The 26,016-nt window shown below is 41.2% G+C and overlaps 1 protein-coding gene across 1 annotated transcript; it reads right to left on the bottom strand.

Annotated features, from left to right (window-relative positions):
• Positions 1-1,175: 1,175 nt before the first annotated feature.
• Positions 1,176-2,875, bottom strand: LOC121608412 (alpha-1,3-mannosyl-glycoprotein 4-beta-N-acetylglucosaminyltransferase C-like). Its single transcript, XM_041939676.1, has 3 exons — positions 2,747-2,875; positions 2,476-2,623; positions 1,176-2,344 (listed from the first exon to the last, which is right to left on the bottom strand). Exons 1-3 carry the CDS (start codon positions 2,873-2,875, stop codon positions 1,176-1,178), a joined length of 1,446 nt encoding a protein of 481 aa, XP_041795610.1.
• Positions 2,876-26,016: the final 23,141 nt, after the last annotated feature.

The raw sequence follows: 26,016 nt of genomic DNA, 5'->3' as shown, positions 1-26,016 counted from the left end.
GGTCAGAGCCCAAAATAATTCGGCATATATATAAAAGAACACCTCAGCAGATGCGACCTCATGAATAAAAAGAAGTACTTTCTGCAGTAACCTTTTAAAATGATGAAAAATAATATGAAGCTGTTAACAGTGTCAACAGAATCCAGCACTTTTCTCAGCGCATTAAAACATTCAGCTGTTTTGTGACGTGAAAAGCTGCAACCTCCAGGTTCCCTTCAGAAAATAGCGATTTTAGTGGGAAGCTATTTCCTATACAGGTCAATTTACCTTCACTTCTTTAGGAATCAAGTAATTATTGCAAAGATGTCACCTGGTTTTTACTTGATGAAAGTCATGACTCATATTAAATGAAATTTAAATGATATCTGTCTTTCTTTCTTTTTTGCATATTCTCACACTTTCGGATTGGAGATGCAATTACTGCTTTTATATAATCACTAGGTCCTCAGGCTTATTCTGATAGCTGTACCTCAGCTACTCACAAGTCCTGACAGACTATCACATCAAGACAGTCGAATGAGCCATTAAAACTTTCCCTGCTTCATTTTTTTCCTTTCATAATTTTTTCAGCTCGTGTTTAATTTTACATGTAGGAAACAGCTTTTTAGAGCAACACTGAACCCATCCTCATTCATTTTCAGAGAGGGAAACACTGTACGACTGACTGAGTCTGGATGCATGACACCCTAAAAAATGTTAGCCTGATAATGAGACTGAATTGCCATTTCATTTCACTTTATTATTCTATGTTACAAAAGTTTCTGGGCAGCTATTCAAGACATTTGTAACCAAGCTATAAAAATGTCTGTCTGAACTCAGAAAACAGCACATTTACAAGAGTCAAGGTCAACATTTTGAAGCTTCGATTCTGTGGAATGGCCCTCTAGGTGCTATGACAAAAGAAAACAAGATAGCAGTCAAGTATGAACAATTTTATATACAGATTTTAACTTTAGGAAAAATGAAGATAAGTATAAAGGCTCCATACTGTACATACTGTTCATTTTAATACATCACACTGAAAACATTACAGATCTCTGAACAACCCAAGAAAATATGGGTTGCTTTGAATCCCAGAAACACATATTTCCCAGAAGTAGTCCGAAATGAACTTATAGAAACTGCATTTGAAGTAGATACTGTACATACAGACGATCATTTAAAGCCTTCCTCTGTTACTTTTTAAACTGACTTACAGGTTGTGCGGTCCATAAACTGATAGTTCTTATGATGAGCCACTCTTTCTGACTGGCAGTGACGACTATTCGTACGCACTCGATGTCAAAGCCGATCTTGTGGTCCACATTGTTAACCTCAATGCTTCCACCTTTAAACTCTCCTAACGTGATGTAGGATGAGCACTGCCTGCCCTGTTTAGTTTCCACTGACTTCTGTCCTACTTCCAGAGCTCCGTGGTGAAGAACGTCATTTTGCCTGTCCTCTGTGCCCGTCACTATTTTAATTCTGCTGATTTTAGTTGATTTATTGAAGATTATGACAAAGAAATCTCCAGTGCACGGAGGCTTCCCCCAGAAATATTCATCAACGATACTACTGTAAGCCTTGGTGGCGTCATAGTTTTCAAAGACGTTGATGTTTGTGTAAAGGCTGGCAGGAGGGTTGTCAGGGATGTCTATGGAGTCTTCCTCGAAGTCGTCGTCCTTCAGCTTGTTCTCGGCTCCTTTGTAAGAGGAGTAGTAGCCCATGTGCTGGAACAGCGAGGGCTTGAAGCGGATCACGTCCTTCTGGGCCAGCAGGCCCCTGAAGTGGATGAGGAGCCAGTCGCAGGGCATTTCCTGGTAGAACATGAGGAGGAAATGAGCCAGACGCGGCAGGTCTTTGGAGTGGTACAGCTTCCCGATGTAGCCCAGCTTGGAGAACTCCAGCATCACCCAGTAGGAACCTTCTCTGGAGGTGATCACCTTCTTCAGCGCCGTCAGGAAGTTCCTGGAGCAGCGCACGTCGTCCTCTAACATCATGTAGAAGTGAGAGAGGTTTGTGCAGAAGTTGAGGAGGAAAGCGTAGTCCACGTTCTGCTTGGAGCGGAAACGGACCCGGTCCTCCGGGTCGTTGTAGTTCCTTTTCAAGCCGTCCAATGATGGATAGTACTCCTCTGGAGTGTGGATCACCAGGAGGCGTCCGGCTATGATGTGGTGGGCAAACTTCCTGGTGATCTCCTGCACCAGGTTCTCACACCAGACCAGGTCAAAGTCCGCCAGGTGGACCACAACCACAATCTCTTTCAGTTCCTCGTAACTGGACTGATCGAAGATGGATTTGATCGTCTCCAGAAGATAATTCCCCTTTTTCCTCTTGACAGATGACAAGCCGATGGTGAGATACTCTGTGAAGAGAAATCACTTTTGTTACTTCATTAAGGATCTTAAAATACTTCTTGCTGATTGTGATTAAATATGTTCAGACATCAAAAACCAATATTATCACTAACAGCATTGGCTTGGTAGAAATACCTACTTTTGCGCGGCAAAGGAATTCCCGCAAGGTAGCGATACGTCACGTTAATAGTCCCAGAGAAATTCGACAGATCTCTGAATGTGTGGACGTATCTTTCAGAGCTTGCAGGATGCATCAGCGTCTCTCCCAGCTGCCTTTTTTCTGCCTCCTAAAATTACAAAGTGAGTAAAAGCAAAATGGTGAGAGCAGTAATTGGACAGAAGCATTCGAGGATCATCATCACAATGTTTCATTAATCGAGAATCGACCTCTCAGCGACGTGAACTCTTACCAGCACGTATCCATCATCCATATAGAGGTTGAAAAAGAGCAGAAAGGTGATGAGGAAGCCGAGGAAGGGGAACATGGATCGCTTCCTGAAACACCTCATCTTGTCCATGGACTTCCACATTAGCCTCATTATCACGTCTCTCACTGGAGGAAGTCAAAGATAAAACAGAGATTTGGTCATTAAAAGTGAATAAAGATGTACGAGAGTGTGTACACATGGCCTGCTACACTTTCTTTAATCGAATCCTTGTGGACATTTGGGTAATGACATTGATATTAAGGATTAGGCGAAGGCTTCTGTGAATGGAATAAAAAAGAGCTCATCACCTGCTCTAATCAAAAAGCATGAATCAGGAAGGCTTCACTTATCAGAGGTGAACTGATATTTTACTGAAACAAAAAGTGTTGAATCATAATACTGAAACAACTAGTTGATGAATAAATTATTCAATTAAAAGAAAACAAATCAGCGACAAATTTAATAAGAGACTCACTATTTAAGCTGCAGCTCTTCTCTTTTTCGTATCTATGCAACTGAATATCGCTGAGCTTTGGTGGTTGAGCAGAAAAACAAGTAATTGTTTATGCTTTGATTAGACAGTTTGCAGTGTTGACAGGAAACATGAGGAGATAAAGAGGGTCTGACATCCAACAAAGCCCCCCGGCTGGAACTGAACCGAGGACTTGGTGGCTGTGTGCACCGTAACCACACCAGAACCCCCAAAATGTCATCATGGGCTCTCTGGTATTTTATAATCCAAAAGATTAAATGATTAATCAAAAAAAAAAGACAAAAACTCATCATTTCAGCAGCAGTAATGGACATTTCTGGCCACTGGGGGCAGCAGAACTAACTGAAAGCATAGCATTGACCCTATTAACCCTATAATGCCTGACCCAAGAAATAATGGACAGAAAATTCTATTTTTTTGAATTTGAAGACTTTATTTGGCCCTTTAACATTTTTTTTTTTAACCAAGTTTTTACCATATGGTAATGCAAAACGTTTCAGAAATGCATGTATCAAATATGATACCCACGGCATTATAGGGTTAAGTTGTTTTGTTTGCCACCAATGATCCATTTATAGATCGAGCGCACAAGAAAGCTAACATTCATGGACTCTGTTTCTGGCAATGTGATCAGTGTAAATCCAATATTCATTCTCCTTTATTCTGTTTTGGTCATGAGCTATAAGATGCTAAAATGTTAGCATGGCATAGAGAAACTGCAGAGTTGGATAATCATTGCTGGTTTGTCGAGCCATTCCTTTTACATCACACATAGTCATTTGATCCATTGTTAGCATAAAAATATTGATTAGAGCCGCTTTAATTAAAATAATAATTAGCTGCAGCCCTGAAGCATCAGTCACAAAGCTGGATTGGATGTTCATCTTTAATTGGGTTATGATGGGGTACTCAGCATGACAGATGTGGCCAACGGCACTGACACAGAGATACAGAAGGCTGATTTCAAGGTTTATCATTGGATTAAGCAAAATGGATCTAATAATGGATCATTTTGGTCATTAATCTAACCGCTCACAAGGGGGACCGTCAGTCATCTGCTCAGTTTGTGTGCTGCAGATGCTTGAATACTCAGAGACATCTTTTGATAGAAAACAAATGCTTCCAGCCCCGTTCAGAGTGATATTTACTCAGAGTGCTGACAGTCTTTTAAGTAAAAAAGAATTACTCGGCTCACTGTGTGTTCTATTTGGCACCTCATCTAAACAAGTACCGATCCCACGACACCCTTCCTAATTCTGATGTTGCGTAACACAAAAACGCAGCCTTCGATGTGAGACGCCGCGAGCTCCCAGGTGACAGGGACAATTTCAGCATAGGCCCGTGCTGCTGCTGCTGCTGCTGCTGCTGCTGCTGGGCCCAAGAACTCAATAAACAACTAATTATTCATTGTGTTATTCATTTCTCAAGTTCCATTTTAGGGTAAAAAAAAAAAAAATCATCTGCCATCTGCCAGAGAAGTGAGCCATTTTGTGTTTCCGTCACGAAAAAGCTCCACGGCGGCAGCTGAGAGATGCTGCAGCAAGAGTAAGTGGAAACACAATGACAGCTGTGAGTCAATATTATGAAAGTCCTCACAATAAGCATCTCCACACACACACACACTATTATTTGAGATAGCAGCCTGCAAAATCAGATACTGAGACGACAAAAGAATATCTAACAAGGCAAAATAATGGCCACATGCTTTCTCTGCAAGAGAAAATACTGCGAAGAAATTAGATTTTTGTTTGCTCTCTCCGAGTGAATCTAAACAACAAACAAGCCTCCCATAGGTCACGTACATTTATATGGAAATGAAGGTATGTCTATGAATAAATAAGCACCATTTGTTGGGTCTATTTACTTTTGTTTACAATGCTTCTCTGCCAAGTTGTTTTTTTTTTTTCTCCTCAGCAAATTATCAGTATGTGTGCCCGGTGAGCTCATTTCTACGACTGAAGTCATTTTAGATTAGAGCCATTAAAGTAATAACAGGTAGAGGGGAATACCAATGAGTTCAGTATAAAAAATACCTTATCTGTCCCTTTGGAGGGTTTATCTTCACTGGTGCACATTAACAACAGTTTCTGCGGGACAGAAAATGAGAGGAGATTCGTCCTGCCCATTAATCTTTTGTTTTAACATGTAAACTCCACAGAATAGGGGAATTACAGCAGTACTTGATGGTTGTACAAGCTTCGCTCTCTTGGATTACAGATAAATCTTCTGGATGAAAACTAAAGCAAACTGAATTGGATGATTCAAACAAGTAATTTCTCAGTACATTAATATTTCCTGGATGTAAATCCAGGCAGTTTTAGGACAAATTATATTTATAGGTGCAGGTTAAGTTGTCCTTCGACACTGGAGTACTGCAGCAATTAATTGATTAAATTATGGACATCTACTTTTAAATTGCACAAATTCAGGCTGCCAGCGGTCACATGCTCTGTTTCTGATCAGTCTGAAGAGCACAGAGCTGCACGGCCACGTTTCTTTCAATTCCAAAAGGAATTAAGTCCAGTCTGACCTTGCCTGAACCATAGGCTGTTTTCCATAACCAGTGGGGGGCACAGTCGGGAGGACCTGTGAGAGGCTGATTAAAGAAAAATGATGGTGGGAATTGATGCCTGAGCTATCTTGACTTTTATGGCCCGTTCATACATGTAGACCTAACGCTCAAGACGTGGCGGGATGTTATTCGTCGTGAACTGAACCACAAACAGGACAAACAAAACAAGGGTTTAACTTGGGCACGGCTGTGCTGTGAGCTAAATGCTAATGCATGCTCACTCTTAAGTTTTACTCCTGTTAGCATGCAGCATTTTTACTGTGTGAAATGTTCTAACATGTGTCATCTTTTTTTGTGTGCAAAAATTTCCATTACTGCCTGCAGCAACAGACGATAAGGTTTTTGAATCGTGGTCGTTCAGAGATGCTGCGGAGGCTGTCTCAAATCTGCCTCCAAACACAAGTTAATGCAACCAATCAGCTTGCTTGACAGGCAGGTCTGCGTGAAGCAATGTTGAAATTTGGTGTTTGTGTCGGTTCCTTCTGCAACCCACGGTTACCCATAACACCCCTCTTTGCATATGTTTACAGGGACATGTATCTTTGGATAAGCATAATATAAGTCCCAAATATGGGTCAAACCCCCAAAACAGTCTTTCTGTTATTAATTTGTAGTATCCAAGCCCCATCTGACATAACCTTGATAATATCATCAGGGTTATTTTGTAAGACTTTAGCCATATTCATCATACACCTGTTCTCACGAGCTGAGCAGTACTGCTTGTGATGAGTAAACTATAAAATACATGGAGTGCCCCTTTAAAGGCTTCCACATTCGATGTAATCCAGGGTTTTCCAGGATCATCCAATATTAACATTCTCAGCCCGTTATGATAAACGATGCGACGGCAACAAGATGCAACATAGACAAAAATCCCACAGTGGTCAAAACAAGCCGGGCAGCATCTGATGTGTTAGAAAATCTCTGGTGTGATTCTGCACATTCATGGATTTTCCAGTATCTCTGTCAGTTCATATTGGAAACATCCTGCGATGAAGATTAACTGCCAAAGAAGTCTGATTTGAGCAGTAAGTTGGAAAATTGACAGCCTGCAGGCTGATTGAAAGTTAGAGGAGACAAGCGTGTGGCTGGAGGGTTTCAGAGTCAATAACTAGACCGGCTGTGAAAGTCTGATTGTGGAAAATGAACGAGTAATGCTTTAAATTCAACAGCCTCCATCAAGGTGCCCTTCAGCAAGGCACTTAATCCCCATTTGTGTCAGTAGCAGCAGCAAATTCTCCACCAGTAAGGAGACTGTGGTGGTTGTACTGGGAATGCATGTAACTATGAAATGCTGAAAAACAGTCTGCTTTCTCAGCGAAAAAACGCCCCTGAATAAATTGGGAAATAAAAAAGATGGATGTGAGACTTGTTGCTGCGGAGACAAAACGCCGCGTGACTCCACAGTGATGTATCTATATGACAGCTGGCTCGCATCATCGCTCAATGGACTCAGATGATTTGAAGTAGCGTTTTACTTTATTTGCTCCGTAAAGATGGAGTATGTGTGCAAGATGTGTACGCAGCCAATGCAAAAGCATCAGACTGCATTAAAGTGGGATCTTTTTGTAGTGTGCAAAAACAGAATCCGAACCCAAGTGACCATCTTCTCTCTTTGATTGTGAAGCCTCTTCCTCGCTCTCGACCCAGAGAAGGGTGTTATGGGTAACTGTAGGAGGCGTGCACACATCTCAAATCTCGAGTTGCAAGGGCCTGCGCCTCAAACAGAATTTCACTTATACTTAATTAAAAACAGTACAAATACAATATATTTAATGTCTGAGCTCATCAGCTTCATTGATTTTTGTAAATATCTGCTTATTCTGAATTTGATGCAGCAACATGTTTCAAACAAGTTGGGACAGGAGCAACATAAGACTGGGAAAGATGTGGAACGCTCCAAAAACACCTGTTTGGATCATTCCACAGGTAAACAGGTTGATTGGTAACAGGTGAGAGCATCCTGGAAAGACTCAGTCTATCTACAGAGGAATAAGACATATGAGGCTTTGGCCACAAAAACAATATTTATTAGTAGGATCAATTCATTGTTGTGTTGGTCTATTCATGGGATTTATTGACAAGAAGAAAATTACAGAATATAACAGCCTGTCATATCTTTTAACATTTTAAGGCGAATGAATCACTTTATTTGTGCTTTCGTCAAGTCTGTTTTAATAATTTTGTGCCTTTTGACACTCGTGTTTTGCTGCTTTATCTTTTTTTATTCTGTGTAAACACCCTTAAATTGAAGGTCTCGTCTTAGCGCATTACCCCGTTGGAATAAAAGCAGAATAAAATAAATGATGCTCCTTTCGCATTTCTTTAGAGTTCAGAGTCCACTGCAACTTGAACAATCATAATGAAAATGCTTCTGCAGTAACATCCTTTCAGGTCAGGTTTAGAGTTGGGATATGTGCTCTGGAATCTGTGCCGAGGGCTTTTAATGGCTTTTTTTGTAAATCCCCTCTAGTTTATGAACTTCACACAGTCTTGTGGAACTCACTGAATGTAATTTAATATACAATGCGCGTCTTAGACACGATATCCAGCTATTATTCTCCATCTCCATCCTGCCTCAGCGGGCCCCGGGCAGAGAGCTAATGTGGGTCAAAGCACTGACTGCTGAGGAGAGCCATCCTCATTACAGTCGCCACCACTGGGACTGCAAAAGCCTTTCATGTTCGTCTTTGACCTGAAAGGTAAATACACTCCAGATGCAATTTACATGTACTGCAGGCCTGCAGCACACAAAGAGTCACGCTTCAGAAGAACAGAATTATGTCTTCGGGCTAAAGCCTCGTTTAATCACGAGCACTGCGCCGCTGCACTTTGCAGGCGACCGAGATCAGGGATTACAGGTCTGATTATTTTGAATAAAGGTAATATTGCAACTATTTGGAGCTTAGATTTGAGTTTTAAGAGTTTTTTAGCTGACAGGAAATAAAAAGCCTGACTCATATATAAACCACGCTGACATGACCAGCTGAGGTGTTTAAAGGAGTGTTCTACCGATTTTTGATTTTACTCAGATGTCGAATCGATGCAGCAGAAGCAGAGATACCTTCTTTTCTTCCACATATTCTTTCTTGTCAATTCCTGGCACCTGCAGTACCCACAATGCAACACGACCACCGACAGATCAGTCGGGGTTTTGGGTTATTCTAGTAGCAGCTAATGTAGCCCCGAGCCGCAGAGGCCTGATAATCCCACTTCTTTCTTACTCCACACTTCCACATTTTGTTGATCTTCAAACTTGCAGTCTGCAGCTACACATTTGAGAACTTTTTTTCACAAAGACTTGGTGGAATTGCCCTTTATAGCAGCCTCCATCAAAGAGCCATAGCAAGTGTGTTTTTCATCTGCAACGTCCTGCTCAGCACGTTTTGGTCACAACTGCTGAATAATTCAATTCAAAGGTGGAAGAAGGATTGCTGATGTCTCTCATTCTTCTCAATGCCATTACACATTAACACGCCCGATCTCGTCTCCCCTCTCCCCCCTGTCCCCGTGCATGAACGCCACCTGTTGCTGATTGGCTGGGACAGCGTTGAGCCACTGTTTGTTTCCCATTCACAGAGCCAGGGCGGCGTACAAGGACCAGATTTTACCGAGCGAACTCACAGAACGGACAGCTAGCAGACGGCGAGCAGAGCCAACAACAGTCAGCCTCCAGAATGACTCAGCCCTCTTTTAACAAAGTTGTTGTTTATGTTGGATATTTATGGCAGATTCATGTATCATCGCCAGGTTTCTGAAACTCTCAAATATAGATATTAGTCTTAAAAAAATCCAGTAACAGTCAGCCTCTACTAATGAAACCAATAAAAGCGAAAGTCAACAGAAATGCCAGCGTGAACAGAAATCAAAATGTGCAACTTCAACATTTTGTGGGAAGAAAAACTGGAGCTTACTCAAGTGTTTTTCTTCTGCTTGTAATGCTGATGCACTTCAATTATAATCAGAGAAAATATTTATCCTTCCAAAATAGAGCTCAAGTTTTATTTAAGCTTTGATAGTTTGGAATTTAATCTCATTTTGAGTGTTTTGTGTTACTTGTATGTAGCCACGTGTTTTTATTCATTATATGTTTTTAACTCTTTTGATTGACCTCATTTTGTTTGTTTTTATCAGTGTATATTACATTTAGACTCTTTTTTAGTTTGGCTTTTAACTGATTTCTTTTAAACTTTTAATTCTTCTATTATGTTATTTTTATTTCTAATATTTATTTTGACTTGTTCTTAGTTATGCACTTTATCACCACTAGATCTTAAAATCTTATTACTGTTATTTATTATTTGTCTATTTTATCTCTACATTTCTAACTTTCTTAAATCTTTTAACTTTTATGCATTATACCTGCTTTTATTTATTTATTTATTTATTTTTAGTCTTTTAGTTTTTTAGCTTCAGTGTTTCTGGAAAGACTGGAAGCGGGATATTGTCTGTCATACTATGCTTTTATTCTTTCTGTTGTTGTATTCTTTTATTTTGTGAAGCACTTTGCCATTTAAATGGATGAAAAGTGCTATATAAATAAAGCTTGATTGATTGATTGATCCTACAAAAAGCGTGTTTTCACCAGCATGTTGCCAGTACAGATCATTGTTGCACCAAGAGATGTATCTCCTTGTAGGATCAACGGCTTCAGGCTTTGATAATCTTTGACAAGCGCGATCTCTGTTCTTTACCAGTCTTCTACTCTTTTTTCCATCCTGTTCCCAGATTGTAAATGTTATTTTACAGTTTAAAAAGCGGGAAAACATTTAAATGACGAGCTCTCGTCTCCCTGCTGTGAAACTGAGGCGAAGTCACAGCCAGCGGATTAACAGCAGCTTCTGGCTCAACAGCTGGACACGGTGAAAAGTGACAGTGAAGAAGAAATGCTCCAAACTCCACAACTGCTGTGGAGCCTTCGGGCCAAGCACTCAGCCCAGACTGCTCCTGCTCCGGGCAGATGTGGCCATGACAGCGAATTCAGTGGACTCGCAATTCACACAACCGGAGCCTTTTTTAGCAGGTCATTTGTTTTGCAGTCAGATGTTTTAATGAGATCTTAATGACTCATTTTTGTTACATTTTATTTTTTATTAAAGCACTTCAAGCAAAAAAAATCAGGATTAGGGACAGATTTTCTGTGCAGTAAATCATTTTTATTTACTGAATAATTTACAGGAACAAACAGTATTTGGCACACTGATGCGGTTTAGTTGGTCTTTAGTTTGTTTCTAATTATTTTAAGCCAGTACAGCTCAACCCGTCCTTGGTCTCAAAAACTATGTGATGGATTCTGCAGAATATCTCAACAACGTTTGGGTTGACTGCCATGAAATTTGGGAGAGACATTCATGTTGCTTTTGGGATTAATTTTGATAATTTCTTAATTTGTCCTCTGCTGCCATCATCAGGTCAACGGTGTCATTTGTCCATGACTTTGATTTATGATTAAATACCTGAAAAACTGATATTGCCATCAGCCTCAGTGTTTATCACCAATTATCAAATGCTAGCATGCTAATATGCTAAACTGAGGAGGTAAACACACCTGCTAAACATCAACATGTTAGCGTTTTCACTGTGGTGTATGGTATGTTGACGTTAGCATTTAGCTCAAGTACAGCCTCACAGAGCTGCTGGCATCCATCTGTCTGGTTCTGAGTGCAAATATAAGCAGGTGAGACAATCCCAGATCAGTGCTGGGGTTGTATTTCATAAGCGGTGTTGAATCTAATTTTAATTAGACAGGATGCAAAACTGCAGCACTTCACTGAAGAACAAACTGGTTTTGGTTCGACACTTGTTACATATCCTGTACTCATATGAAGTTCATGTGACATGATCGGAAGCTTTCTCAATTGTTGTCTGCAAGGTTAGGAAAGAAGTTTGGACCTCAGCATGTGCAAACTCCAGAGTTTGACTGCATCAGGTCAATGGACAGTGGAAGATATACTGTTGGACATTTCATTAATTTAGCAGGAAACACACTGAGCCTGTTTTACATCCAGAGCTGAAAAGCTTGTGTTTGAAATTCAGCGTCGGTCTGCTCACCAACACGGCTCCGCCTGTTGGCTCATTTCCCAACCGTTTCTAAGCTTCCTGTTATATGAATATGTAGGGCTGTTACGGTCACAGCAAATCCATATGCAACGCAGAATAATAATGAGGAGAAAATGCTTTCAAAAGATGCAATTAATCTCTCATAAAATGGCTACTCAGGGCCTCTAATGAAATGCCATTTTAATAAGGCTGTGTGTCGAACAACAAAGCCATTTGGTAAACACCATTGTTCATTTGCCTGTTGACGCCCGAGCAGTGTACGAATCCACACGGAGGCTGCTGAGCTGGGGCCTCTTTGTGTTTGTGTGTCGGAGTGTGTGGGTGTGGCAGGGAAACCGGCAGCAGGAAAGCTGTTGATGATGTTGATGAAGTGTCGCTGATCAGAACGTTTGGCTGCTGTTGGTTTCAGTGTTTGTCACTAATTTGATTTGAATGAGCTCTTAAAATACGCTTCATTCTGCTGGAACGGACGTGAAAAATATTCACACATTTCTGCGATACATCTTTAACCTTCAGTCTTGATTTTCAGTAAGGTCTGTTTACACTGCAGCCCGAATGATCTGATTAATCTCTCTATATATATAAATGAGGAAGAGATGAAACTGAACAGATGATTAAAGCTCAGAGAAACATACGAGCCTGAGAGTTCATTCTTCACCTGAACAGCAGTTAGACAAAAACACAACTTCAGGTCGAACAGCTTCTCCAGAGCCTTTGGCCACATAACAGCAGGTGGTATGGATCCCCCTCCCATATATGAGCACCTGTCATCACATGACCGAAGGTCTAAGTCTTGTGCTAAAGGCTGAATCAACTCCACAACAACTTAAACACCATTCCTGATGACGGCTGTGAAATGTAGTCTCAAGCTCCGGCACCTTTAGTTAAGACTACACTGTAAATTATTTCCCCGTTAATTTACAGTAAAATACTGGCAGCTACATTTGCCAGCATGATACTGTTATTCTACAGTGTACCTAATGTAGTCTACAACAACAGTTTATTACCGTAAAAGATATGACAGTAGTGTACTGTAGAGAATATATTTACTTTACAGTATGATACTGTAATATTTTTTACGATAATAAACTGTTGTTGCATATTACAGTAGGTACACTGTAAAAAAAAAAAAACAGTATCATGCTGGCAACTGTAGCTGCCAGTAGTTTACCGTAATTTAACAGGTAATTTGTTACCATTATTTTACAGTTCCTACTGTAAACTGTTTGCACACAACCTGCCTTTAGTATCCATAGAATATTCCTTCACTTAAGGTCATGTGCAATAGAAGAATGAAGTGAACAAAGGCTACGGTGGAGAAGGAATTTCCCCATTGAGACAACTGATAAAAGTGAACTGAACAGAACAAAATGCTAAGATGTGCTATCTTAAAATTCAACATGAACATCTGCCTGCTGTATTCAGGTAAACGTTTTACCTGAAATAGTCACACAGAAAAATGCTAAAATATAGCCTAGTCCCTGATTTGATTACAAATACAGAAATACAAAATGTGATGACCGAGCAAGCTAACATCAACAGTGGGATTTCAGTGACTACGGTAGGCTGAATCAGATCATTCATCAGTTCAAATCAGTTCATTGCTTGCAACATGTAGCCTAGCCTAGTTCACAACAAATAACATGAAGCAGTAATTTTTAACTAAATAAAATGTATATTCAACAGGAAAATATCTTGTAAGATTGCATTTACCTTGCTAGTGAGCCACACGGCAGGATCATGGAGCCGGATGTCAGATGGTGCAACGCGATTTTGATTGTGACCAGACTGCTCAAGTTTGACTTGACAAAGAGAAAAATACTGTAGTATGTCGTAAAATTCTACACTTGCCGTTATTTTTTGTTCCTCAAACAGTAATAAACTGTATTTAAAAATAATGTTACATTGCCGTAAAAACCCTGTATTTTTACAGTTATAATTCCCATTGTACTGTATTTTACCGTTAAATCTTACAGTAGTCTACTGTTAATGTCTGTTCTTGGTTGTGGCTCCAAAAGTATATAAATGTACAGTATTTTACCATATTTAGAAATAACGGTACATTACTGTTAGAATTTGGCCATATTTTTAGGGTAATAATTTACAGTGTATATTGTCAAAAACGAAGAAAAAAAAAGGGATAAAAAAGGGAAAACCATGAAAAATGGTGTGAAAGCAACAAAACTTAATTAAAGGCAATCAGAGTTTTGGAGGCCGGACTCAGAACAGGGACGTCCTCTTTCTGAGCCAGAGCCAGAAAAAACACAGCAGCAGAGATACGGGATGTAAAGGATGTTGTCAAAGTCGACTTACATATATAACAACTCTCAAAGAGTAACTTCAGCCAGGCTCCAGTCGAGCTCTTCCTGCCAACTAGTGGAAACAACATATTTTTCCCCCCGCTGTGCAGCAGTGATGTACTCTGGCACTGGCTACTAAGATGCATGACAGCTGGCCAGCCAACAGACCACACCCCGCTGGGATGTTGGCTGGAGTCAAAGGCGCAACAGACCCACAGAGGCCAGTGCCGCTATGCTTTTCTTCTGTCCGAAACATAGTGTGGGCAAAATCTGGCTGTTGAGCTGTTGAATGCTCCACCTGCTATCTGCTAACCTAGTCTGTCTGCTGTTTGGTGCTGATCAGATTGCACACAGTTGGTTTATCTGAGCTTTTCTGCTTAAAACAGCAGCCGGCCGCCCTGAAAAACACAAAAGCACCGGATGAAGGATGCTGTAAAGCTCTGCAGAGCTCAGAGGAACTGCAGAGTTAATGGAAATGCTCTGTGGGTTGGTTACTACAAATGACGCTTTTCACACTACACCCAGACTCATCAGTCATCAGACTCGTGGTTAATATAAAAAATATTGATTAGAGCTGCTTTGAATAATTTTGACTCACAAAGCAACCATCAAAGTAAAAATCAGAAAAAAATTAATCTGTTTAAAATGCAGACTCTCAGCTAATCTGCTTCATCACCCTCCGGTCTCCTTGGCAACATACGCAACAACTGTCATCAGATTCTTTGGTTGTTACGTTCTGATTGGTCCGTGAAAAAAACTGACATCACCATTTGACCAGAGAGCAAATCCAGAAATCTCACATCCAGTCACATACTGTAATAATGTCGCTGAGTAAGACAACAGCTTTCAGGGGTTTCAAACAAAAATTAATTCATGTCTAAAAGATAATTAAAAAGGCGCTTTAGTAAAACCTTTAAACCACAATGTTAACAGCCAGATATCAAAGCTGACGCAAGATTGTTTTTAACTTTAAACAGGGTTGCTGCGAGTTTGATTGAGGCGCTGAAATGCAATCTCCCGGCCAGAATTAAAGTTGATGCACAGATCCAGACTCTGAGGAAAATGTTAATAGAGTTCAGAGGGAGCGAGCTGAGGAATCATCAGCGAATCAACAGCATTTCTTCCAGAAGAAAGCAAATCTTTTGCTTCCAGCTGGGAGTTTTACCGACTGCATCTCTGCCTGGTGCGATGTGTTTACTTATTCATCAAGGTGGAGGGGGCCAGCTAGTTCCTCAGACTCCAGGCTCTCGCATTTACCCTCTTCCTGCTGTTGGACAAGAGGGGCCGACCTGATTAAAAATGCATGGAAACAGGCACGGCTGCAAGTCCTGTGCCAAATATTCATGCACCTGCGCTGCATGTTTGGTTGTCGGCATGCAGAGCTGACGCGTCTCTCTCAGCAGAGGCGGGTTTGAAGTCGATGCAGCATTTCGCCTTTGCTGCAAACGTTCTCCCAAAAACAATGTTTTTTTAAAAAAAACATACCAGTGGTTATACATGCACAAAAGAAAAGGAACCGGTACATTTTCAAAAGGAATGAAATAAAAATAAGTTCAACATATACTACTGTCAGTATGCTAACATGACCACAGCGACAGTGTTAACGTGTTAATGCAGAAGGAATAATGTCCACCATCTTAGTTGGGCATGCTAACATTTGCTAATTAGCACCAAACACAAAGTCCAGCTGGGGCTGAAGAGGAGCTCGCTCATTTTGAAAGCATTTGATCATAAACCAAAGTGTTAAATAAAGAAAAACACAAGAGGAAAAGTGAGTGGGTCACCAAAGTCTGCAGGATTCTTCCTCTAGGGAACATGAATGAGCTGCACGACATTTTTACATCACTGGGATTTCTGAGACTGACAGAAACCAGACTGAGGTGGTTTAAAAAAGGCAATGTTTCCAAAATCTGAGTGTTGATTTCCATCAGTTTCAGGCATCCACTGGTTTCCCATTAATGTCCAAGCAATGTGAACACCAGCTAGCAGATTCTGGACAATTTGCTTGAGTTGTGAACATCAAGTCTTCTTACATTCTTGGTCAGTGGTGACAGAGAACAGTACGAATGAACTGCATTGTAACGACAATACAGACAAGAGTGGTTTGTAGTGAAGGAGCTTAAAGTCAAAGGAACAGACTGGTATGGTCCTTTAAGGAAAGATGAAAGGAGCATTTCCTCTCTCATCAACACTGCTATTATAAAGCAGCAGAGAGCGGCCGTAAGGAGAAGGGAAGAAATCAGTTAATTGAAGTCACGAGTCTTTTCAGCGACGGCATTGATTTCTTTTGTAGCCGGGGGAAGACAGAGAATCACAGCGGGGAGCTATGATGCAAGTTTCAGTTCTAACGTTTGATATCAGTGAAAAGCTGCGATCAAAACAACGCTTGACAACCCGCACGACACAAACGTTGAGCTGCAGGGATCTGATTTGTATAAGAAGGTGGAAAATACATCATAGTGGTGGGAAGCTGCAGCTAGCTCTCAACTCACAATTCACTGCTACCATCCAAAAGAGTTGTTAGCCATCGAGTTTCACCCCCAAAGCTGTGAGGGGCCTTCAGAGGTTCATGGGTGATCCAGCGGGATGCAGAGGTTTAGCCGCTGGAGCAACATGCACTGACAGCTCGTTGATCTTGCTCCTGGGTTTATGAGCTCTTCCAGAAACAGTCTGCAGCATTTTCCTGCTTAGTCTGAGCTCCCATCCATGGTGTGCATAACGCAGCCTTGATTCAGCCTGCAGCTTGTGGAGCTTTTCATTTTGCTGTTATAAACAGCAAAATTTATTTTCTTGGAAAATGCTGAAAACCTTAAAACATCCACCGACCTCATCCACAGAATATAAGACGATGCAGCCCACCAGAACTGCTTTCAGTGGAAGCTCTTCTGGGTCTTCGTGAGCGAACTGCAAAAGTCAAAAACAAGTTTCTCGAGTGCCTTTTAAAGCTTCGTTTTTTTACTACTTAGTGTTTTCGTTTTTACACAAATGAGCTGTGACGCTTTCAGTGCAGAGTCCTTATGAGCGATATGAGGGCGCGTGGCTCTGCAAGGTCCCTGCCGTTTATTTACTTGCTACTGGAGGATTTGTTTACTCGAGCACCCCGTCCTTCAAATGTGGCTCTAATTCAGGCTGTTTTCAGGCTGAAATAATCCTGTTTATTCTAATGCAGGTAAATTGGTTCTTTGAAAGCAGTGTGAGAAAAGATGTGAGATATTACCTGTGAATGTGATTACAAGTGTTTCCAGGTCATCATTTAACAAGTTCAAATGGCAAAGTCCCATTTTCATGTTCTGGCTCTCTTGATCTTTTACTTTACTGTATATTTTATCATGTATAAGTATAGGTAGCTGTTCATTGTGACGATAACATCAACAGATCATAACATCTCAGTAACCTGCATGTTCTCATCTAAAATCATAATTACACTCTCACTCTCTCATTATAAATCTGAAAGAGCGAGTCATTTGCATTAAACGCCACTGAGACGTCTTTGTCATGACCCAAACTGTCAATAAACTGCACTTTCACAGGTTTGGGTTTATTTCCGGCTTAATTTTAAGCAGCTTTGAAGAAGCAAAAAAAATTTCAAAATCATGTCAAAACGTCCACATTTGCACATTTCCTCCTCATTTTAAAACAGATATATTTGACACGTCCTATTGTACATTTCTATTTCTGATTCCTGACTCATGCAGAACTTTTTCCCTCTTCTCTAATTATGTTTATTGTTCCTGTTACGCTCTGAAACACGGAGGGAAATTTTTTTGCACTTCTACTAAAATCTACTCGGCAATAACCCGATTCTTCATTCAGTGAATATTTTAGCCTGAAACTGAGCGGCAGACAGAATTTGCCACTCTTTAGATCCATGCCGCTAACATGGCTAAAAATATATGACAGCAGTGACACATCAGCAGCTACCATCATCCATCTGTGCAACTCAAACAAGCTTTGGCCATAGTGCTGTTCTTTTTTTTCAACTCAATATGAAAATGTAGCTTACAATAAAGAATATACACTGCAGTGTGGTGTCTGTGAGTGTGGATGTTCATAATGTCACCGTCAGCCAGCGTACTGGAATCATTTCATGCAGGAATGTGACTGGTTGATGTGTCGACGCAGACCGCGGCAGCAGTCACATTGTGAGAATTTGATCGAAGCTGTCTGAATTAGGTGAAGCCTGTCTTCCACCACGTTTCTCTCGTGATTTTCCACTTTTCCTCAGGACCGCCCAAAATCACAAAGTGTAAAAGCCTCAAGCGAACTCAAGCGTCTAGACTGTGAAGACTGCAAAACAGTGGTTTGGTTGATTTGATGCAGCCTCTCGTCAGTAACTGTGATAGATGCTCAGCAGCATTGATCAAATCATCACACAGATGAAATATTCATGTTCGTCTGGAAAGTGTTTACACCAGTCAAGTTACTGGAAGCAGAGGTTGTCAGTGTCTGTTTGCACTGCCACGGGCTAAGACTCATTTCACACTCATTATTTTTACATCATTATATCATATTTCAAAGAAATCGTTTGCAGCAACTTTGACTTGTTTTATTCATTGCTGACAAACTGCAACAACATCCGAACATGTGCGTCTAAACCTAGACACGAATGGAGCTCAGACGGGAGGAGAAAGGTTTCCAGATTAATTAATCAGCCTCCTGAAGACATGACACTGGTTTCAACATTGTTGTATCGTTCAAATTTACTGCCGTATATTTGCTTTGATCGCTCATCTGCCAGAACAACGTGGCTTTCAGGTGAGCAGCACAGAAAAGGACATCTGAAATGCGTCTGATAGGATGTGGTTTAAAAGAGTTGCTTATTAGCTGCTTTGTTATTTCCATCTTTCACATGTCAAAGGATACCTGTCAACACTGGGATTTGAAAATGAAGGAAATGATCCCGCACCCTGCCCTGGACCGTCCCACCACCCTTACCACTGTCCACATACCCCTTTCATTTAGACGAGGGGATGCACAGTGAATCCTGAACTCAACACCAGGCTTTAAAACATCAGAGCAACGAGGACTGGGTTTACTAGTTCCTACATGTAAGTGCTTACTATTACTTTAATTTTCAATCCCTGCTGTATGTTTGTTCTGTCAGAGTATGTGATTTCTTTGTTGTTTGAGCTGCAATTTTTGTATGAAAGGTGCTTTACAAATAAAGTTTATTTATCATTATAATCATTATGAAAATGGATGAGTTAATTGGTTGGTCTTGTTCTTACAGCATCATTACTCTGTTGCTCCAGGACCATCAGCACAGCTGACCAATCGCTGTTTTGATGTCAAAGCATTTGCAACTCAGGAAAAAGAAACACAAACATTACAGTTGTGAAAGAGTCTATTTGTTTTAATTGCCTAAACCAAACTAAACTGACAGAAAACTGAAAATTAAAAAATAAGCCGAGTCTAAAATTAACAAAATAAGAGTAAGTTCCACACAGGGCATGAACCCCAGCCTCCTGGGTTAAAGTCCTGTGCTTGACCCATTCACCCACCATACCCTGTTCACTTTGTGGACCTCGCTGAGCATGCTTCTGCACCTCCTGGACGCGCTCATGCTTGGCAGATTTGTCGCTTTTCCCTCTGTGTGATAAACTACAATCTGTGTGGCACATTTTACAAAAAGCATCACTTTGACCGGCGATGCTCTTCATTAAGTGTGGGTCAGCCTTCTCCCATGTGGCGAGATCCACAAACTTTTAGCCTTTTTGGCAGGAACTCCACCCATCTCACATCACTATGGTCCAACTAACGTCCTACAGGCCGCCAGCTGCTGAACATCAAACAGGCGGCTACGCCTCCCGTTAACGTTACAGCCAATCATTTTTAGTTTTCATAGGAGGCTAAAAATACGGGAGACTGGTCTGCATTAAAGATAATATATTAAAGATACTCACAAGCTGAAAATGATGCAGAAAGTGGCTCGACTGTCACAGCGTTTGACTTCAAGTGTCGCTCTGTCTATTTGAGGCACCTCGTCTGATCATTTGTAGTGTTCGGGATCAGTGGTAGGCAAAGATGACTAACTCCGTCAGCTTTTTTTGTCCCGCTGTGTGACGTATGGTGGAAAAATGACTGGTTTGGTTGAGAAGCGTTGGACAGGAGGTGGGTGGTGTTATAGTGGTGAGGGGGACATTTTGAGAATCACCTCAGAAACGTTAATAACCTTAAATAACTTTGATTTTCATCTTGTCTTGACTCATCCGGGGAAAGTTGGCTGGCACGCAGTTTTCATTAACATCCGGCTACAGACGTATTCTGAGAGCCGCTCAAAACGACCAGCAGCTTGAATCAGGTGCCTTGAGAGATGGCGAGAAAAAAAACGAGTTGTTTCTCTCTGTGGCTTCACACAGAGGCTTCGGCTCCATTAAGCTTTGTGGTGCTGGTTTCACTTGGCGTGCGCTGACAGTTGGTAAAAGGCTGTTGGTGTGTCAGACACACTGCATGCAATGGAAGAAGGATCCTTTACTTAAAGTCCGAATTATAGACGTTATAGTGGTAAAATGTCAAAAATATATGTACTGATAATGAAGAATCATGCTAGAGTGTTAAATTATTGCCACATTAATACGTACATAGTGCAGTGAAATACTGAAAATACCCAAAACTAGAGATAAGAACTGAAAATAAAATCATCAGCATTGATTTTATTTTTTCAGAAAAGTTAAAGTAGAAAGGAATAGAAGGAAACAAATGAAGGAAACAAGGCAGCACAGAAAAGGGGACGGAAGAGGAGGAAGAACAGGAGGGAAAACAATTAAAAAGAAATACTGGGGATGTTTTTGCTTATCATGAATCAGTAGTGCAGTAAACGCAATGAAGTAAAAGGAAGAAGTCTCCTTAAATACTCACCAAAGCTTTAAACTGCGCTTAAGAGCAGAATTCGAGTAAATATGTACTGATATGACATGATATGCCTGAGCTGGTATAGTGCAGTGGCTCGCTGCTTAACGTCACTGTCAGGTCTTTTACTATTGGCCCCTGACTCATTCACCAGGGTAGGTGTGAGGTCTTTGTGCTAGGTTCAAGGACTGGAGGGTTTATCTGTTCCACCGCTGCAGAAAGACTCCTCATTCTGTTCTAGCTACATCACGCAGACCTTCTTCTTACACTGCAGCATAAGCAGAAATAATGAATCTGATCTCTTAGGTCCTACATGCATCCTGATCTGTGACTGCAGGCCCGACCTGTCTGACTGGACATTGTGTGGTTTTTATGTCACTCTCCACCAGCTGACCAAAGAACGAGGAGGACGAAGACGATTCCAGTCTAATTTTAACTCACAGATTCTACCAGCTGTGACCTCTCCGGTTGCTTTCGCATGTTTCATATGTACAACACGTATCTGCGTTGATTAGCTTTACTGAGCAAAACCTTGATTGTAAATTATTAATCAGCTACACCAATAAGTTTAAATTGAGCTCACTGCGAGTAATTTAAGGTTCGATATACGACGTTCGCTGCCACGAGATGTCAGACTCAATCCTGCAAACATAAGTTGCCGCTTTTCCCTTTTTGCTGCCAAAGAATTGACACGCTGCTGATCTACCTGGGTGGAAATTTGTTTGTGAGGCCAGTTATGGAAGCACTCTGACTCATTAATCATTCATCGGGCAGAGGAGCGTCTGCTGAGAGCTGATTCTTGGCATTTAGACGAGAGTGAGACTACAGTAAACACATTTTCTGAGTGCTGCTCTGTGGTCCACATATAATCAATTCTCCTGTTATTGCGTTTCGCTCGCTGCGGGGCAATAGGGCCAAGGGATATGATATCACCCAGGACTTGCCAATAATAAAACTCTATCAGCAAGAAAGCACCAGGGGGTACTGGGAAGTGTCAGGCTAGTCTGAACCACATTTTCAATAACAAACAGCCCTCCTGTGAGAAGTCAACAATGCCCCCAAGGTGAGACGCGTGCTATTTGTCACTTTGGACGCATGACATTGTGTGCTGCATAAATGCAAAATATGTGCTATCCGCCCGCAGGGGGAACGGAGATTTCACATCTGAAATGAAACTGCCTGAGAGGGAAATATAGAAGTCATTAAGAATTCTCAAAGCCCGTCACTTTCTCTCAGCTCTGCAGGGGAGATCCATGTTCGAAGCAGGCAGCGCTAAGAAGGGCACAGTCTCGTTGCCACTGGTTTGGGAGGTACATATACGGGGAAGAGAGGGATTTACTGTTGAGATGCAATGGAATATGGGGGAGAAGATGTTGTCTCCATGGCGACGAGTGTAATGGAAACATCAGTGTGAGCTCAGTTGCAGAGTGGCATTGAGACACCCAGAATCTTTGTGACTCTGAAGCGATACCGCTCGCTGTAAAATCATCCCACGGCTCAGCTCTGGAGAGAGGAGGAGGAGGAGGAGGAGGGAGAGGTGTCAGAGCGCACAAAGCTCTGCTCTGAAGCTCAATCAGCCGCTTAAAATTTCCTCAATTTCTTCCGTGAGATGATGATTCAGAGATACGATAATTAAGTAAAGCAGAGATTCACACCACAGCTCAGCGTGTCCCGATTCAGATTTTCATTCCCCTGATCAGTGTTAAAGAAAGTGATGATTTGAGACAGCACGTGACTCAACCCCGATTCCAAAAAAGTTGGGACGCTGCGTCACACAGAATGTGATCGTTTGCTCACCCTTGTTGACATAAACTCAACTGAAAACAGCACAAAGTCAATATATTTAATGTTTGAGCTCATCAGATTCATTGATTTTTGTAAATATCTGCTTATTCTGAATCTGATGCAGCAACACGTTTCAAACGAGTCGGGACAGGAGCCACAAAAGACTGGGAAAGAAGTGGAACGCTCCAAAAACACCTGTTTGGATCATTCCACAGGTAAACAGGTTGATTGGTAACAGGTGATAGCATCATGATTGGGTGTGAAAGGAGCATCCTGGAAAGGCTCAGTGGCTCACAGCGAGGATTAATGCATCAGGAACACTTTGTGAACCGTTGGCTGTAAACACAGTTTGTTTGTGAATGATGATATTTACATTTCCACAGCGTCCCAGCTTTTCTGGAATCTGGGTTGTAGAAAGAAACATGTCGTCTACATGTGACAAGTATGTTCAGAGGAGGGAAGTCTGGTGGCCCACTGAGATTACACGTGGCCAATTTTCATGCAGTGGGTTTAAGCACAAAAAGCATGTGGTTAAAGTTATGGAGGGATCATGGGAACCAGCATTGTTACAAGTCAGAACTTGAGCAGAGAGACACCGACTGACGACTAGACAGGTTGTATACACCGCATAAAACCAAAAGTAAACATGTAAAATGTCAGTAATAACCCTAACTGCCCAGGAAAACTGTTAGCGTGCAGGACTACAGTAAGATGAACCAGGGACTCAGTCTGTAAACTGTGATGGATGTTAATAACGGACAGTTTGGATGATATTTTACTGTTAATTGGTTAATTGGTTTGTCAGATTATCTTCCTCTGTTTCTTGCCCTGTCAGACTTTTCAGTTTAGAAGAAATAATTCCTCTATATTAAGTGTTGCAGAGTTAAGTTTTATAATATCATTACTCCAATAGCAATATTTCACTATCAGGACTTTAACTAATGTTATTGTTTATGTCTAACCTTTAAGCTGCTCAGTTATGTCCCCCTGCCTCAGAGTAATTAGACAGCATGTTACCATCTTTCCATGTTAATGTTGATTAAAGGAGAATATTCAAAGAGAAACTAGCCCACTTATTACCCACAGCCCAGAGTGACTGCACAGCGCACACGATAAACTTCACGGTTAGCAAAATAAACTTTTCCAGAAGACAAAACAGGTGAAAACTGTCGACAGCGTGAAAAATGCAGTTCTCTAACATCGACACAGAGAGCTCCAGAAAAAGAGTTGGCTCATGCTTTGCTGCAGACTTCATCCAGCAGCACATGTGCAAGCGCATATTCCTGGTAACTGCTAACTTCATAGCCTGAACGGCGTAAGTCTGCTGTCTACTTTGGCAACGTCAGAGGATAAAAATGACTGCAGCTGGAATAACTTTCCAGAGCTCAAATACAGCCAGTCGCATAGTATTAATAAATCACAGTGCAGTATTTTGGTGTTTGATGAAACTTCGCCCGAACTGTGTTTAAAAACGCAGCCACAACATGTCGTCTGCACTCCAGAGTTCACGTTCATTTCACTCCGTTACTCATCCACCTCTCACTCGACACGCCGTCAGCATTTTGGTTATCGCCAACTTGGGTGTAAATTTGGGCAGCAAGTGAAAGTCTGGAGGCTTTTCTTGCTCTCTGCACGCTCCCTGGCACTGCCGTCAGCTCATATTGACATAAGATTATTTCATTACATCCAAGCAGAGACGTGAACAGCGATCCAACAAAAAAAAAAAGAAAAGAAAGAAAAATCACGCAGGAGCAAAAATTTGGAAGTGAGCCTGAAAAGCGATGCTGTGAATGTAGCCCGAGAGTGCAGAGCAACTAAACCATCATTACTCAGGTGGCTGCCAAGAGTGTACCAGAGAAGCTGCTAATGTAAGATGAACATAATAGGATGCTAATAAATCCTCTGGAGATCACCAGGAGTTGAAATGATGTTTCCCAGAATACTCATCAATCAGACGAGCGAGAGGCTGACTCGCTCTTGGATGGCGTCCTGCTTCAGCACGGCTTCGCTTCGTCTCGTGTACAACCCACGCTCCTGTTTTCCTCTAATATCTCAGTTTGATGTAAATAATCGTCATTTGATGACTGACGCTACAGTGTTTTGCCGCTTCACTGGTACTCAAAGTAGCAGCACTTCTTGTCCCCAACATGTCTCTGACTGAGCTGATTCTGCCTTGTCTTGTTGTGCCTGAGAAGTACAGGTTTGGGTTTTCAGAGCTATTCTTGCACATCTTTAATTGGTCAATTCAAGCCATAATTGGCTCTAAGGCTGTCACCGTCAATTAATCAGTCAGTGATTGGACCTATAAGAAGTTTCGTAAAGATCTTCTTTGGTTTTTAGTGAAATTCATCGACAACCGTTGGATGGATCGTCACGACATTTGGTGTCCACAGTAACGCCCCCCTCGGGAATAATTGCAATAACTGTGATCACGCCTTAACTTTTCATTGAGCGCCATCATCAGGCACAAATTGATTTTGTTTTGTATTTTGTTTTTTGAATTTCTCTATTTCCGTGGCTACTTTCTTTCCAACTGCTGCTGTAATACCCAAATTTCCCTGGCTGGGGATTAATAAAGTTTATCTTATCTTATCTTATCTTAGCCCTTAAACACCCAGAAAACGAATGACATTCTCATCAACCTCAGCTGCGCTTTGTGTGTACGCTAATTAGCGAATGTTAACATGCTAACGTGCTAAACTTAGATAAACAAGGTAAACATTATTCCTGCTAAACATCAGCATTTTAGCATGGTAGCTCTGAGCTTGTTAGCATGCTGATGTTAGCACTTAGCTCAAATCGTGTTACGAATTACCTTTTTCTCGATGATTGCCTGTTGTCTCCATTTTTACACACTTTTTCTCTGGTTTGAGGAGCAAATCAGAGGCAATTCCCTTTTGCAAAAACGTATTAGTTTAAATTGACCATGAAAGTCTGCAGAAATCTTAACTAGGTTCACTCACTGGCTTTTTCCGAAGCTTTTGAACACATTTCTCTGTATTTCTCAGCAGGTGGAGTTTGCTAAGTTGTCAGTGAGTTAAAGGCCCTGAAAAACGCTTGTAAGGTGACACTGAGTTGACATTTTCTGAGGTCAACAATGATTCATTCTGAATTTAACATTTTGCTTTATGAAACCATTAAGTCCCATTGTACCTGACATTTTCCTGCCTCCCTGTAGAAATAATGTCATGGT

This window comes from Chelmon rostratus, chromosome 6 (assembly GCF_017976325.1).
Source record: "Chelmon rostratus isolate fCheRos1 chromosome 6, fCheRos1.pri, whole genome shotgun sequence".
Lineage (NCBI taxonomy): Eukaryota > Metazoa > Chordata > Actinopteri > Chaetodontiformes > Chaetodontidae > Chelmon > Chelmon rostratus.
Note: the sequence above shows the minus strand (reverse complement) of the source record. Positions and strands in the feature narration are given on the sequence as shown.

Bases quoted from the DNA above. Each gene is read 5' to 3' on its own strand.
- LOC121608412 (XM_041939676.1), bottom strand. From the start codon at position 2,875: ATGAGGCTAATGTGGAAGTCCATGGACAAGATGAGGTGTTTCAGGAAG. The intron at 2,624-2,746 runs GTAAGAGTTCAC...TTGTAATTTTAG, and splicing joins TGGATGATGGATACGTGCTG to GAGGCAGAAAAAAGGCAGCT. The intron at 2,345-2,475 runs GTAGGTATTTCT...TTCTCTTCACAG, and splicing joins AATTCCTTTGCCGCGCAAAA to AGTATCTCACCATCGGCTTG.